Consider the following 18,108-nt stretch of genomic DNA (forward strand, 5'->3'; position numbering starts at 1 on the left):
TGTGGAAGAGTTAGCCTTGCTCAGCTTCGGTGCCCCTATTAAGAGAAAAATGTTGATGAACTGGCAATAAGCTCTCAGAAGAGCCAAAAAATTACTAAAGTAGACTCTATACTGCAAGACTTCAGGGATTCCTTCTATGTAGATTTGGAAGTGTCATTACATATATAACTATTACAGTACTGTTCATGTAACCGGCGAAGCTAGAGCAGGATATGGCCAAAATTGTAGTTGGACAGCATAAAATTAAAAATAAGGGATACATCTGAGCAGTTCACAGAAGTTTTCCATGGATCCTTTAATGCCAGAAATAATTTGACATTACGATCGGTGGGTTTTAAGGAAGGTGTGCCCAACTTCAATTAACAATCAGGTCTTACAGATTTCGTTAAGGAAGTCCACCAGTTTTTGGACTTAATGTCTCTTCTTTTTTTCTTCTTTTTTTTTTTTTTATATATTTATTAATCTATGAATTGCTGTCTCCTGGTGAAATTCAGCTCCATGCCTCCACCCAGTGGGCTTTTCTCAGCCAAGAACAAAAGGAGCCCCTGAAAAGTGCTTGTACACACACAGTACCACTGGAAGAATGGGTGCTGCAAATTATTTCTCTCCATCTTTTCTGTGGAGTGGCTCAGCTGAAAGGCAGACAGGTATTTGATATTACCTTCTGAAGCTAGATAACCACAAAGGTGAGATGTTTAAACATGTTTTAAATTATCTTCATAATATGTTTGCCGTTGCTATAGAAACTATCATTGGGAAACATTCAAAGCCAGTTGACACCAGGGAAAACTTAAATTTCAGAGTGCTTTGTTTGGGTTTTTTTTTAAAAAATCTAAAAACCTGAAATTGGTTTCCTGTTTTAAAAATAAATACAAAACAGATTACAACACTGGCTTTTGGTAATAAATAACCCTTTGCTTTGTAGTACATATTTTCCACACTCAAACTAAGGAAAAGTATTTTCTACATTTTTTTTCCCAGTTGAGATTATTTAGCTACTTGCAATGGGATCCCTGTTTTAACCTGAAATGATATATACCCTATAATGCTTACAATAAAAGAAATTCTGTAAATGTGAATTATCTGTTAAATTATGTGAGTTATTTCATTACCAGTGCCTATATGCACTGGTTTTGTAAAACAATGGTTCATCTGAACCTGTATTCTGAATACTATTTGCATTAAGAAACACACATAGTCGTTATCAGTTCTCCCATCTGTGTGCACCTTCCATCCCTTTCTCTTCTGTTGGGCCCCCACCTTCACTGTGGCGTGTCACTTCCATTAAAAAACATAGGCTTATGAGGAAGTGCACTCTTAATACATCAAAGAAGAAAACACCGTTTGTCCTCCATGCTGGTTAAAGTAGAAAATACACTTCTCTCATCCCCCATCACTTTAATGACAGCATCTTCCTTACATCTAATACCAAAACCACTCCAGAATAAATCTCTTCTTTCACATACAATAGCCCCTCTATTATCTGCAAAGAGCTGTTTACAATTTATTAATACTACCATAGAACTGAAACTAAAAGACAATGAAATTAAAGGATAATGAAAAGCTTTTCAGCCTGTAATTGATCTGCAACTGTTAACAGATGCAAAAGTCTGGAGTCTTCAGTACAAATTAGATTTTGGTGGCATAGGAATAATACCAAACAGATAATAATTCAAACTGCAAACAAGTGATATGCTAATCATATGCTCTGACATTTTTTTAATAGCACAGGTCAAAGAACCATTTCACTACCAAGTTCATAATTTTTAGGAGACTAAACCTTTTTGAGAGACACCTAATGCAAAGTGACTGACAGAGATGCTTCTAGCTGTTCCTGCCTTTGGGGTTTTTTGTTTTTGTTGTTTTGGTTTGTGGTGTTGTGGGGTTTTTTTACAGCTGCCTGGGGTACCTTAATTTTACACTTGCCAAATGGCATTCTGAGGAAATAAAAAACTATGACAGTCTTACCTGCACATTATAGATTCAGGTTAAGCTCACTTCTGATTGCTTTTTTCCTTTTTTTGCTTTTCAGTTACAAGTTTTTCCTTAAATAGTAAATATTCATACTTCACCATACCGATGTTTTTGGTTTGCAAATCCAAATCCAAGGAAGGCGATGGCCTATTGTAAAAGAGTTTACAATACAGCCCAGGAATCTTTAGGAAGTTAAAAATATTAAAAAATGAATGGTGCTACTTGTGAAAGTTGTGCCTATATATGATTTTTCCAAAATACCTTTACCTTTCAGAACCAAGGAAGTTGGCAAACAATGTTCGTTTTCATCTTATACAGAGTATTAAATGTAGGTCCACCTTCTATTCAAAAAACCTTAGAATTACACAGAATCACATAACGGCAAGGGTTGGAAGGGACCTCGGGAGATCATCTAGTCCAACCCTGCTGCTAAAGCAGGTTCTCCTAGAGCAGGTTGCACAGGACTTCATCCAGGCTAGCTTTGAATATCTCCACAGAAGGAGACTCCACAGCCCCCCTGGGCAGCCTGTTCTAGTGCTCCGTCACCCTCAGAGTAAAGAAGTTTTTCCTCATATTCAACAGAAACCTCTTATGCTTCACTTTGTGCCCATTGCCCCTTGCCCTGTCGCTGGGCACCACTGAGAAGAGTCTGGCTCCATCCTTGTGACTTCCAACCTTAAGATATTTATATGTGTTGATGAGGTCCCCTCTCAGTCTTCTCTTCTTCAGGCTAAACAAGCTCAGCTCTCTCAGCCTTTCCTCACAGGGGAGATGCTCCAGTCCCCTAATTATCTTTCTAGCCCTCCTCTGGACTCTCTCTAGGAGTTCCTCATATTTCTTGAACTGGAGAGCCTAGAACTGGACACATTTCATTAGTTGTGAAGGTTGAAGTTATGAGCAATATTCAGAATTTACTTGAAATTTAAAATATTCGTGACAAATTCCTCCTGCATGCTATTTATTGCCTGTGCTAGCTCAGGATTCCCACAGAAATATGCTTAATTCTGACATGGATAATGCACTCAAAAATCTGATGTTTCGGAAAGCTTCCAACATAGTATTGCCCTTAATGAGCTCCCACTGTGCCTGCCTACCACCACGTAACTGCTCATTTGCTTTTATGGTGCAGTCAGGTGTGATGTAATGAAAAGTACTCTGCCAGAAGTACAAATCATAAGACTTAAGCTCCAACTCAAGAAAAAAAACAAACAAAACCAAACCAAAACCCAAACAACATCAGGGGCCAGAGGACGGATTAGGTAGCCTTTTATTTTCTTTTTGAAGTTCTCTTACTTTGTATGATTAACGTCAAGCACGTGCTTAAGCCTCACTGATTTAGGATGAAGCCCATTCCTAAGGGTGCTTGTTCTGAGCAGAGATGGGAAGTGAGGACGTGGGCTGGAAGAGCTGTCCTGCCCCCACTTATGCAGCTGAAAATTTGACAACTTGCTCTGCTACTAAGGACGACGCAGAAATTGAAGGTGTTGATGTGTATGCTGTAGTTGTGGCTTGTCCTCTTTGTGCACTGCCAGTGAAAATTTTTGTTAAATGCAAAGTGTTTGCCATTTTTGCTGTGATTTATTGCTCTTAGTGAAAAGGCAATGTATCAGTACACCTCCACACATTATCTCTGTGCATTAAAGAACGTTGCTGTCGGAGCAGAATACTGTGAAAAAGGACCAAGGAGCAACAGCTTATATACTTGCAGGTTCAGAAAGTGGAATTACCATAAAATTATGTATGTAATTGGTTTTAAAGTAACACTGACAATAGCAATCACTACCGCCTGGACAACAAGACATAGTTTTAAAATAAAAAATGACCACCCTAAGGAACTGCCTGAAAATTAGACCAGTGTTCACAGATGCCTACGTGTGGGTATGGATGGATGTGTAATTTATATCCCCTTTGCTTTGCTTTAATCTTGAGCACAGTGCATATGAAATATGTTTGTGTTTTTGAATCTGCAGGGCAATTCAACATGTTGACACCTATATGACAATTATGATTCATAGTTTGAATAAATTGATAATTTAATGTATATTGGTTTATCAACCACTAAATGCATTTTAATGCATATCAGATTATTGTAAAAGGAACTCCCGCTACCTCATTAAACCCAAATACTATTTTCCACCTAAGTTTTATTTACAGTATCTGTAAGAGAAAAAAAAAATAGAAAAAACCCCAAATGAAATAAGTAGCAGAAAAAAATCATAAATAATAGTGATGCAGCATGAATTCATGCTTTTTATACCTATAATTTCTACAGATGGGCCATTATCTGAAGAAATCAAAACAGCATAAAAAAAGCTTTCACTGCATTGTCTTTGGAGAATGAAATGTATGTGCTGTATTCAGAAGCAGAAATTATATTGTAGCATATTTCTCTGGGATGACAAAAACACACATTAATGATTATAGTGGAATATAAATATAAACATATTACAGCTTTGTATCTGAGAGGAGACGTCCTACCTCCAGCAGATATATGCCTCATGAGCCTAAGTGCAGAATGTTGCTTGGTTTTAGCTATCATTAGGAAATAAGATGCAAACTGAAAAAGGACAGTGAAGCAAAAGTAACTTATGAAAAACAAACTTGGCTTTAATTTATTAACAGATAGGGTTATGAAATATTTGGTGTTAGTGGACTTTTTGTACCCAGTAATATTGTCTGATGAAGTTTGATGACCTAACGTTTTCAAGCAACTTTTAAATACCCAGTGGCATGGATGCAGACTTGACTACTGTGTTGCCAACTGCCAGGGATGCTGAGCAAGCTAGTTCTGTGCCATGTATGTAAACATCCAGTAATATTTCTAGAAGCTTCAAATGCTCAATATCTGTACAGATCAGCTGTAAAGCTTCCTGCCATAAATCTGATGAGCCTGGGCCAGATCAGACATACTGTGTGTGCACTGAATGCAGAGTTTGTGTGTGCATAGTAAATCCTAAATGCTGAGGCCAGATGAATTTGCTGCCAATGAGACAGCCATCTGTGGAGGGCAGCTACTTCCATTCCTCCCTGGGAAACCCTCACCAAAAATACAGCAGTGCTGTCATCAGGGAGCAGACACAAAACTGGTGTAGGTAGGAAACATAAATTATATCAGCCTGAAGACTGTTTTAATTATAAACACTCAATTGGTGTGTGGAGCTCTTGTAGAAAGAACACTTAACAGCACCAGCCTAGTCTGGTGGATAGTTGTACATACAGCACTACAACCAGTCCTTGAAACTAACAAATTAAAAAAATTCATCGTTAAGTATCCAACTTAGGATTCTGCTCTGAAAAAAAAGAAGTGTATTTATTTTGCCTTATATTCGACCTAACTTAACTGGACAATAAAAGAAATTGAACATAAATATTAACAACTTAACGATAAAACTTGAAGGCCTTACCATAATCTGGCATTATCTTGTTACTGTACACGTTTCACCACCTGTGTCTCCTTACAGCAATCTAAGCCATATGTGTATCTGATTTGAGTTGGCCATTGACCTAAAACATGCTACGCATCACAGTACAGTCCTAATTTTTTTTAAATGTTACATAGGAGGAGACTTATTTCTAGTTCCATGCCAGCATACCTCTGACTTTTCAATTAGGATGACCTGTCAGCAGTTGTAGGACATGTACTTTACATCTGCTATTGGCAGTTAATTTAAGTCCTAGTACTTATCACATAAGGAACTAAATAAGGAAAGAGGAAAGAAGAGAGAGAAAGGAAGAGAGAAGAAGAGATAAAAGAAAAATAACCTACCTTGTAGCAAGTCATTACTGTTTAACTAACTAAACAAATAAAATTCTAGGGACAAAGAAAGAAACTACTGTAAGAAAATTAACAGCTCCCTGCTCAAAGGGAGCTGCCCTGTCTTGCTCAGCTGTGTGTGATATGTTCAGGACTGTTTTACTGGTCTATTGCTCAGAAAGCATTTTTCATTCTCTGTCTAAATTTTAACAGAACTGCACTGTGAATCATGGACTTCTAATGAAGTGTTGCTGCCAAATGACCCTTACAAAGGCTTCTTCAGGACACAAGACGGGATTCATCTCACCTACCTCTAGAAGTCTTGATGTTAGAACTAGTCACCATCAACTCCCTATGGATAGTTATGTATCTCTAGGAGTGATACCTGTGATTTATGTTCAGATGAGATTATTTACCCCTTGATGGTATTCTCACTGACTATAGAGAACCTTAGGAACACTAGAGTTATGATGTTACGTTTATATTATTATTATTTATATTAAAATAGGACAAATAAATCCACCTTCAGTTTATAAAAAAAATATTTCAGGAATTCCCTGACTTTTTGCTTACTACTTTTCATGTCTCAGAACACCTTTCACTACACGGCAGGGTCATCAGATGTAAAGCTGTGATCTCTAAAATACACAAAAATAATAAACAATACTCTTGTAGCTCCCTTACGTAGCTCATTTTTTGTTTTTTTTTTAAGTAACCAACACAGGAAGAATGAAAAAAGTGCATCAATGTCCTAGGGCAACCCAAGCCCATGCTGCATCATCCTCTTGCTTTTGAGACCTCCCATGGAGTTAAACCTTTAATGCACGATATGACGTTATGGTCACCGCTGTATGCTGTATGTCTCAACACTCGTACTGTTTATGCATATTACAGAAGAATTAGCATCCATAGTGCCTGAATGCATGTACCTGCATTTATTTCCATAATGCTTTTCACTGCTTCCCAAATTGTTAGTGACGGCTGCTTCAAAGTGAAATCCTGCTGGTAGCTACAGAACCATTACTCTTATTCATTCCCATTTTATGGTTTCTATCATCTTCAGCATTGTCTGAAGTCACTTTGGATTAAACAGGTTATTCCCTTTCTGTGCACTTCCGTGGACTTCCCTTAAAAACATGAGCTGTATGATTTCATGACACAGGGCACATTTACCACTAAAAAAAATTTAGCTACTGTGTAGCTCTCAGGAAAAGGGTTTTGTGACCATGGTCACAATAAATATAAGCACAGGACCTAAATGAAAAGGTCAGACTCTGACCACTAATCTCGAGAACTCTTCTTAATCACCTGAGCTATCCAAACATAATTGATAAAAGCAATCATCATGCTAAAAAGTACGTAAAAGAACCGATTAGCTGTAGCCTGCTGTTACTTTTGACTACAGGTTTCCAGTAACGCAGAGGAAAATGAACTAAATTACTTGATATTATAACTTTATCTAGATGAATTTATAATTTCTTTTCTTGGCACTGCCCTTGTAGCTAGATATCTATGATGTTCAATGCTCTGTATATATGTAACAAATAGTACTCTCTTTTTTTCCAGAATAAATTGTTTCTTAGATTAGAGGGACAGTCTTAAAACACAGTATCAGCTCTCCTAACCTGGCAACTACCAAGGGTCAAAAATAGAGGTATTTGTTTCTCATCGAGTTCCAAAGAACAGCATTTACGCAGTGAGGAGCACATCAGTGGGGAGTTCAGACCACTCTGACGCCCCATAAGCAGATCGGTGCAGCAGAGCCATAACCATTTGATCTGCAGATCCTGAATTCCAGCACCAAAGCACCGACCATGAGCAGAAACTAGAGACTCCTTAGGGAAACAGTCTTTCTGCTTCTAGCACTCGGAGATTTGCAACACAAATTGTCTCATGGCAGTTAGAAAACAAAATAAAATTCAGCATTTTTGTATAGCTTAAATCTACATGCCACTTCTTACCATGTTATCTAGTGAGCAAGCGTGGACTGAATAGGTTAGTAAAACATTAAGCTAGCTTAGTTTATTTTTATAATGCTTATTTTCTTTTTTAATTGCCAAAGTGGGATCCTCAAATACAGTTTCTCAACAGACATATGTGTTTCCTCAGCTGGGTTGATATCAAGCTATTAAAAAATAGATACAAACGTGGGGATGTTCTCTCTTTTGGGAAAACATAGAAGTAAATCCAGACTTGAAAACAATGATCCAAGTTGCTATTAATTAAAAACTACATAGAAGACAACAAAGTTGTACACAGAAGGCAGAGCAATCAGCATGTTTTAGGTCCAGTTACACAGCAGCAGACCAACAGTTATTTTACCAAGAGCTGAGACTGAACTACTTTAGACTTTTTTTTTTTCCTTTTTATATCCCAGAAAGGTTTTCTTTAGAGTAAAGTCAGCAAGCTAGCTGCACGGCTCTCAGTTCATTATTAACTACCCTCTCAGCAATTTCCAGAAGGCATGCATGAGTTAATAAAAATTCTACAGAAAATTGGTGTTTCAGAGCTCTGTCCTGTCCTCACTGATTCTATTCAATGAAGCGCCCTTCCATTTTTCTTATGTTCACAATGCTCCTGTTCATTAATCCATTTAGAACTGCTTCTAAACTCTTTGATTAATGATTTAAAACATTACTTTGTGAAAGCAGAAATAGACACTAAGATTACAATCAGGTTTTTAACTTCGTGTGCAGGCATAATTTATCAGATTGTAAAGATAAAAAAAATCCAAAGTCTACACTGTCCAGCATTTCCAAAGCCTTAGTATCTTAATGGATGAAAGTTTTTGGTTTCTTTTTCCTATTAGTGGCAAGGAAAAAAAAAAAAATCTTTCAAGATGGGTAGGGGGTGAGAAAGTCCCTGTACTGTCGAAGTCAGCTTAATGAGATGATCCATTTAAGTTACATTACGATTTCCCAAGAAGTTACCTGCAAAAAGAGCAAGGGAAGCTTCACATTCTGTTCCTCAGAACCAAAAAGAGAAAAATGAATGTATTGTACCTGATGCTTTCTTCCCTCCCTTATTTCTGATTCACAGCTTCACTGGTCTATAATGAAAGGAAAAAAAGAGATGTCTGAAGTTGCCTGCATTCACTGACTATCCAACTTAAAGAATAAAATTTCAGACTGTGCAGCCCTATCCCTTCCACTTCATCTTAATCAGAAGATGTACTGGAAAGACATAGCTACTTGAGATCTGCAGGCTTTCAGAGAATAGAAAACAAACTGCTACAGAAGAGAGAAGTGGAGTGTGTGACTAGGAAAAAAAAAAAAAAAAAAAAAAGAATGGCAACAGGACTTATGCTCTTCTTCTTCATGTTTCAACTTCTTCCCTACATATTCACAGCAGAGTTTAATAAAAACCAGTACAAGTTTAAAATCCCATTGGACTAACTTCTTATATGTTTCAAATTAAAAGACACAGTTGAAAGCAGCTTTTACAGGCACCCTCCGTAAACTCATATAATTTCTGTTGCACTATTTTCCTAGTGATCATGAGATCAAAAAAAAAAAAAAAGTCATTAGATCTTTATTTCCTTCCTCAAAACATTCCTACCCTCCATTCTCCACACTTCTCTCCATACAAAGACAGTAGGTCAGTTGCCACAGTGCTACTCCAAAAATGAAAGCAAAGGTTCAATTCCCTTCTCTGCCTGTATGACCTTGACCTTGACTCACCCAGCAGCACATCGCTGCTGTGGTGGTACTGAATTAATTCTGGAGGCTCGACAGTGCAGAGCGGGCTCAGGAAGCAGCCGAGACACTGGACTGCACTGGATTCTCAGGAAACCACCCTGGGCTGCCACTTCACGGTGATCAGCAAAGGACAGTGTGGGGAAATACGTAATTAACTTCTTCCTTTTAGAACTGTTGTATCAAGAATTAACTTTGTGTGGAAAAAAAATGTCTCTTGTGAGAGTCTGTGAGAAGCTGGGCTTAGTCATAGCCCCTTTTTACCTCCAAATCAAATAAAGCTATGGAGGAGAGAAAGTGATGGGGAGAAATGACAGAAACTCCTTCTCCTCCTTGAAACCAGTAATGCTGGGGCTAAGGTCAAGATACCACACTGGTTTTTGGTAAGTGCTTTGCCTGATCAGGTTATCTGAAGGATGTGGGGAAGAGGCATTTTCAGATGCCTCTTCAGGAAAGTCAGATAAACCTGGTCTGTTTCATACTAACCAGCACCAAGATCATGGCATAAAAAGACTAAAGAGGAGGGCAACAGTTAAAGTTAGAATGAGGTAAGATTAAATTTCGATGACCAATACTGTGGAACAGATACTGCGAATTCTGGATTTCTCTCAAAATTCTAATTCTTAAACAAAACCAGAGAATAACGCAAGTAAAAAAAAGAAAAAAGATTCCTTTTAGAGCAGAATTCTGTTCTTTTCCACTGAGCAACTGAGACTTCTTGTTGCTAAGGAGGAATGAAAAACACAAAAGGGTAATTAATTTACTAGCTTATATGGCCTAGCCTATTCTCCAGGAAGAATGAAGCATATGGAAGACTTTGATAGTAAAGTCTAAGACTTACAGTTTTCCAAAACCCTTCCAGACAGCTGACATCATGGCAAACATCTGCCCAGCAGGCATACAAGGGAACTGATGGCAAACTGAGGTCTTCTTAAGATGACAATTCAGAATATTTCCTTAGCCAAAGAATGATAAAAGATCATACAGAGTAGCAGACACACGCAAACAAATAAAATGGTTGAACCATGAATTCACATGGAAGGTGTTTCATGCTATTCACAAGTTACATGAAGCTAAGATTTTAAGGCTTTTGCACTACTGATAAAAAAGCCTAGTAATTGCAAATAGTTGCAGTATGCATTTTTTTTTCAACAAAAGCTGACAGCGTACAATGACAAGAATCGAAACAGACTGTGTATGCCAAAACTTGTCTTCCCTCTTTCTGGGCACTTTTCTGCTCTTTAATGTTTCAGCGTGGAGCCATTTAGAATTGGCAATTACAGCAATTATCAGAAAAAATATAGAAGGAAAAGTATAAAACAGAATAAGCATGTCAAGTTTACACTCACTTTCTTCTCCTGGAGTGGACAAGCCCATTTCAAGAAAAGCTACCAAATTTTCTGTTGGTGCACTACCTTATGACGCATGTTCAGTTTCTCCTAAATGACGTCACAGGACAAGGATTCAAAGCCTTCCAAAAAGTATAACAAGATGAGGTTGAAAAAGCCTCAGGATACTGACACAAGAAACATTTTAAACAACTCAACTCCTGAACTATTCCTCATTTAACAGCGCTTGTCATACAAGTCAAGACTATTTACTTTTCCCATATATTTTAAATAAGGATTTTCTGCAGTTGATATCAACTTCTAAATGAGGTAATTTAATACTGTAAATGTACTGAACTTACAGATCATGACCTGAGAAATTTATTCCATGACATTCCTTACTTTGATGTCTAAATAGTCTTTACTATATGCAGAAAAAACTCCACAGTATTACTTCTTGGCTGCCAAAGTAGACTCAGATAAAGGAAAAAGTATAATAGTATTCTCCTGTATAATCTTAAGGAAAATAGTTAACTTGCTTTATTGCAAACTTACTAGTCTTACTAAGAATGCTTTCATTAGGCCACAGATCACTAATTGCATGTCCAAATCAAGATTTTAAAAAACGTTCTGAAGAACAAAGATTAGAATCTTGATATACTCAGCGTACCAAAACCTCAACCATCTACCCGATCCATCATAGTTAGAAAGTCATACCTAGCTTGTGAACAAACTAAATCACCAAAGTATAAAGCACCAAGCACAAAGTATATGTTAAGTCTACATGATCTTTACATTCACACCATCCTTGGACCTTTGGTAAGTTTCATTCTTTATGAAGAATGATAAATAACAGCCACCCAAGTGTAGTTTATGTTCTTTGTTTTCGGGTGTCAAACCCTATCCAACATCACACAAACCACGCTCCTAGCCTTGGCAGTTCATATCAACTATGTCTCATGTATCATTTTACTCAAGTAAGCACAATTTTAGTAGTCACAGTTGCAGGAAGTATTAAGAGGTAGAAAACAAATGCTTTACACTATGTAGATTTATGTTCACATGGTATTAGGCTCTAATGATTTAGAATCCAGGATATTACACAGCTAATAGAATTTAAGTTTAGAAATACAGACCATTTGTTTTCAAGGTATCAGATCTCTCTCGCCCTCAGCATAGAATAAATATTTTCAGGATGAATATCCTCCACTATTGGACTGATGAGATAAATCAAGCCAATGACAAAAGTAACATAGAAGCAAAAAGACATTATTTATTACAATTAATAAAATGTCCACAGGTAACTCAAGACCTGTAATTAAGATGTATGCAGTGTTTTATGTATTTTGCTGTATTTTCTGAAGAAGAAACTCCACTTGTAAGTTTAGATTTGGCTGTCCTTTTTTTGTCTTCTTACTCAATATTTTATAAGCTTCCATTTTCTTTTGCTTGTACAACCGTTGAGCTGCTTCTCTTTGTTGTTTTCTTTTTTCTGCTTCCTGGAATTAGAGATACGATGATGAAATAATTACATACTTTCTATAACTATGAAGCTAACTATAAGCAATAAAATTTGTTTTTGTAAAGACACTGGTAATTAGATATTGTACTGACGCTGGAAACACCATCACTGAACATCTTAATCAGGATTAGGATTATCTCTAGGATACTGGCCACATCTGCATGGGACTGGCAGATCAGACATGGGACAAATCTGGAGCTGGAAGTCGGGCAAGTCTGTGATACTAGGACAGCATCGCAAGCAGCATTACCCAGGGCAACTTAATCAGGACCAAAGTACTAGTGACCCACCCTCTTTGAAGCAACACAGACTGCTGTCTTCACCGAGAGAGCAAAAAAACCAACCTAACTAAATTTTCAATGGTACAAACTTTCTGTGTTGAGGGGACAGCACACATGCAACCAAAACACTAATAGAGGCATTTACATTATGTGGGTAATCATCATGATATTATGTTCCGTTTCTATCAAGCAGCTTACACCCCTTTGTGTTGTAATTTGTGTTGTAATTTTAGTAAGTAATTTGGGCAAACATCCACTTATATCACATCCTACTAAGATATGCAAGACATCACAAATCAGACTAAAGGACCGCTTCAGTTCATTTGGATTTCTCCTCATAAAGCTTATTCTTTGAAATGCAGTGCCACACTGACCACAAAAGCAGATGTTTCTGCAGAATGCTCAAACAGATGATAATTTATCAATTATGTTATTGTTTTCCATGACACAGCTAGCTTCTAGGATGTACAAAATTAGTGAGAATGCTCTGTGATGCAGAATATAAAATTAACCAGAAATGACCCAAGAAAATACTTCTAAATAGAAATCTAAGAGGCTTCTGGGGGGAAAAAGACCAAACAAACCAGCAAGTATAACATCTCTCCATTCAGAATGCTTCAAGTATTTTACCGTAACAATGATTCATATCATTCATTCATTTTCTTTTTTTCTTTTGTTAAACCAGAGTAGCATCGACTAACTCACCTATAATTTACTTCCCATCTAATTAATAGTTTTACTACTGTTCGGCATACTGTTGTAAACAACACTCATTTAAGTTACCAAGCAAATGCTTACTCAGAGCAAGAATATTCATCTTACTTAGGCAGTTGTTACTTAGGTTACTTATGTTCGTATTTTTTCTGATCTCTACTAAATCTTAGCTTTTTTATATAGTAGGGAGGCCAAAACTGTCTTTAAGCTTATTTCTTTTCCCAAAATAAGTTAACAGCAAATCCAGTGTTTCCTAACTTATGTGAAGGTAAAGTACCCGATCATCACACCAGAATTCCACATAAATTATTACTGTTATTGTGGCACTTAACTACTGATTTTTTTGCCTAAATATCTTGAGTAAGACCAAAAACACTAACACCTCCCCTCAGGCAACTCTTGCGTGCTGCTCAAAGAAAATTCCTTGCAGCATTGCTGGATTTTTGTTCCTATTTCCTCTAAATAAGCTGGTCATAGTATTAATTTATTTTAGCATGATCTGTATCTAATATTCAAAAAAGAAGCTCTCAGCTGAACAACGATGTAATTCGCCCAGAATCATGGATCAGCTTGCATAAAACTACTCTAGCTTGCAATACAACTAAGCTGAAGAAATATGTTTTATCCAGCTATGTATTTATGTAATATTTATTCAGCAGTTACTGAAATTTAGTTTGTGAGCAGCAAGTTACATAACTTCTACAATACAATGTGTGCCATTTTACAGTGCAATGAACAACGTACTGGGAGAGAACAAAACTAATTAAATAAGGATGTCTCAAATTAATAACTCAACTAAGGTATTCGACAATGACAGTATTAAGATACGCCCTGTCCCATTAAAGTAGAATGAGGGAAAAAGTTACTAAAGATTTTGGTCATGGATACAATTACATTTAATTGTTTCACTGTTGGCCAAAGCACATAAAAAGGTAAAATGAAGACTGCATTATAATTATAACAACATCATAAGAAACAGGATGGGTATTTCATTTTCCATCACAAGATGATGGTACTGTTATTACTTCCCCTTCTACAATATTTAAGAGGTCTAGTACAATCCATCAAGCACTAAGCTTTTCTTCATGTACCAACTGACATAATAAAATCCCACTAACGGCAACTGCGAGACAAAAACAGTAAGAACAAAGACAATAACTTTGCACACCTGCATGCCCGAATATTACTGTCAAGTTGAAAAAGGCTGAAAGAATACCAATAACTATTTTCCTCTCCTATGGTCCTATATAGGTCCAGATGGAAAACTGACAGGTAGGAATGCAATTAATCTAGTCTTTGTCTACAATCAAGACAGTTCTGTGCTTAAGATTTACCTCTTTCTTTCTAGCACGCTCAGCCTTTATTTTCTCATAGTCTTCTTTTGCCTTCTGATTGGATGTTTTCTTCTTAAACTTCCTTTCAGTCGTGACTGACCTATGAGAAAAAGCACATGTACTTCAGAGACAGACTATCACCAAACAGACATAACCATACATCCCAGAGCCACTGCAGAATCAGAGTATAGTCTTCCACTCTTCCACTGGCTTTTGCATACTTGGGGAAGTTAATTAGAAATACAGATTTACAGATTACGTAAGTGACAAGCAAAGCTCATCCTTCTACACTGAATGGATACACATTTGCACTACTCTTACATGACACCCAACACCACTACATGTCATGTAGTGAGCATCCAGCTTGAAAACACAGCAAACTAAACTCCTCCAATGCTGAGTGTGCTGAAGATTGGACTGCACAGAACTTTTAATAACACATATACCTTACATGCTGGATCTTCACATGGATGGTGTTTCACTGAGTTTAGAGGGTGCCTAAAAGAGAGGTTTTTTTCCCATCCTACTAGCTCTTCAGAGCTAGAAAAAGTGAATGCACAAGCTTAGAGCTGCATTACCTCTTTCTAGTTCTGACATACAGATGCAACTGCAGAGATATGAGGACAGCCAGCTGTTAGCCAACTGCCTGCCAGAGAAGTCAGGCTGACATGGCAAGGTGAAAAAACACAGTAGTAACAAGGCTTTTCTAAAATTTTTTTCTTGAAGGAGATGTTCCTTAACGATCTGAAATTAGGTACTGAATTTTTCTTCCCAATTTCATTACAAAAAACTGCCCAGGTATCTTTCAAAGACAACCTGTGCCATTTGTCTGGCATTTACACTACTTTGAGTGGATTTTTCTGGTTGTTTAGGTCTAATTTTTTTTTTTTCTGATTTACAATAAAGCCATTACATAAACAGCAACATTTCACACTTTTAAAACATATGCTTTGCTAGACAGTTAACAGCTGTTCACAAAATAAGTTTTTGATTAATCTATCACTCAATTTTTTCTAGCATCAGAACTAGCCATTGCCATCAAGAACATTTCAGACAGATGATCAAAGAGGAAAGTGAGGGTATTTACTCATATCTTAATTTAGAAATACCACACTCTTCAGGAAAAAAAACCCAAACCTTTGCTTTATTCACATCTCCATCTTGTGGCAATACCGTGTAATGACACCTCATCTTCTCAGAAGTAAGAAACTACTTAAATTGCAATATATGCTAACCTAACCAAAGTCTTTATTTTACATTCACACAGAACACTGAAGTCTACCTAGCAGACTCTACACATCACCCCACCTCACAGATTAGCAGTCACACTTTACAGAATTATTAGTTCTGGTTTACAGTCACAATGACCATAGTTTAAGCAGAATTAAAAAAAGCTCTGGTTTAAAAACAAACAGTCCTATTTCAGACATCCCCACGAATTAGCTGCCTATTCCAGACAAAACTCTACCTTTCTCCCACTGCTGGGCTTAGATCTGACTGCCTTTTACCCCTCTCCCTAAGCATTCTTCCCGGGAAAGTTCAGGTGTAGATACACCTTGTCCTGGGGACAAAAAGGCTTTATCTCAATCACCGTACTTTAATGTCATTTAAAAACACCGCCATGACCCTGTTAGACCTGAGCGACTACTGCTTTTCCTTTTAATGACATACCTAACCAAGATTTCAGGGGGAATTACTGTCTGTCACACAGGGAGAAAATGGTTTAAATTGTCTGACATTTGTTAGACCACAAATTAAAAACTCCATTTGATTATTCCCAGTTATAAGTAAATTTAAAATAAAACAAAAAACAAAAAAACACCAATGGCAAACTATTATGACATCTCTATTATTTAAAATTATTGCTTTGATCAAGAACACTTTATTGCCTTAAGGTCTTACTAAATCCTTCATTTCATTTTTTTTTTACAGTTCATACCTAACCCCCCCCAAAAACTAGCCACACCACAAAAGGATAATTGCACATAATACCACTCATTCTATCAGAAAAACAGTGCAATATCAGGAAGACAACTTATCAGACTGGGAACAGGAAGATAATGCAAAAAAACTTCCTGAAAAGTGCCATTAATTTAAAAATACTGAGAATCAATTCAAAGGAAAACTCTGTACACTCAAAACCACACTACCTGAAATGCAGGCTGTTCTCTTTGTAGGCATGGTAAGAAATTGGCTAAACGCTTACTGGTCTTGGGCTGAACCTTATCCTTACAGTACAATGGTGACTGTCATATTATTACTGGGGAATCAAGCCCTAAATATCCTCAATTTTGCTTTCTGATTCTGATTCAAAGCTGTATGTTTAAATTTTCTAACACTTAACCTAACTGCATTTTTTTAGCAAAGCAAATACTTTATATGGACTTCAAAAGGGTAGTAAGATCTAAAATATTTCTTTAATGACGGAAACAATTACTTGGTTTTAGAGACATATTTCAAAAACTTACTCTGCTGCTTCATTAAGTTTTTCTTCTGATAAAACTGCATCTTCTGGAGACCTCCGTCGCTTCTTAAGCCTTTCTTCCTTAAGCCTTTCTTCCTCAGCTAAATAAAGATGTTTCAAGTGCTCTGGATAAGTATCCGTAAACTGATTATCCTGCTGTGAATGGACTTTTCTTCCTTTTTTCAACAATCTCCTGTATTGTCTTTCGATCTTTTGTTTTCTCTGAAATGCAAATCCTCGTCCTGAAAACATAAGAAAAAGGTTTAAATACACCTTTGCTGAAGTACTACCACACCATTCAATTGTTGCCAGGACCACTTCAATCCATTTTCTTTCCAAAACAGAAAAAAAACCCCAACCCTATCTGTGTTAATTTTAATAAGGACCAGTCAAAAATTCAAGGAAAAAACACTGTTATAAATCCGCTTCCTACTCGCATCGCAGCTTGTACAGACTTACTACAAATTATCACCTAAGCCCTAAAGAGAATATGCCACTGCAAACACACTCCTTAATGCACACTCAACTTTATACACCTTTGTCGATGCTTTCAAATCCAGTGAAAAGATGTATTAAGATTTCACTTCTCTGCTAACTTTGACAGCTTCATAAGCAACATCAGAATAGATTCCAAAATAGATTCAGAATCACAAGGGTTGGAAGGGACCTCGGGAGATCATCTAGTCCAACCCCCCTGCTAAAGCAGGGTCACCTACAGCATGTTACACAGGACTTCATCCAGGCTAGCTTTGAATATCTCCACAGAAGGAGACTCCACAACCCCCCAGGCAGCCTGGTGCTCCGTCACCCTCAGAGTAAAGAAGTTTTTCCTCATATTCAACTGAAACCTCTTATGCTTCACTTTGTGCCCATTGCCCCTTGCCCTGTCGCTGGGCACCACTGAGAAGAGTCTGGCTCCGTCCTTGTGACTTCCAACCTTAAGATATTTATATGTGTTGATGAGGTCCCCTCTCAGTCTTCTCTTCTTCAGGCTAAACAAGCCCAGCTCTCTCAGCCTTTCCTCATAGGGGAGATGCTCCAG

At 37.2% G+C, this 18,108-nt stretch overlaps 1 protein-coding gene across 1 annotated transcript; it reads right to left on the reverse strand.

Annotated features, from left to right (window-relative positions):
• Window positions 1-12,051: 12,051 nt before the first annotated feature.
• Window positions 12,052-17,703, reverse strand: CCDC59 (coiled-coil domain containing 59). The gene is made up of 3 exons (XM_035901700.1): window positions 17,071-17,703; window positions 14,603-14,702; window positions 12,052-12,250 (listed from the first exon to the last, which is right to left on the reverse strand). Exons 1-3 carry the CDS (start codon window positions 17,316-17,318, stop codon window positions 12,089-12,091), a joined length of 510 nt encoding a protein of 169 aa, XP_035757593.1. The 5' UTR covers window positions 17,319-17,703; the 3' UTR covers window positions 12,052-12,088.
• Between the last annotated feature and the right edge of the window lie 405 nt (window positions 17,704-18,108).

Source organism: Egretta garzetta, unplaced genomic scaffold, assembly GCF_000687185.1.
Source record: "Egretta garzetta isolate BGI_Z169 unplaced genomic scaffold, ASM68718v1 scaffold68, whole genome shotgun sequence".
Classification (NCBI taxonomy): domain Eukaryota; kingdom Metazoa; phylum Chordata; class Aves; order Pelecaniformes; family Ardeidae; genus Egretta; species Egretta garzetta.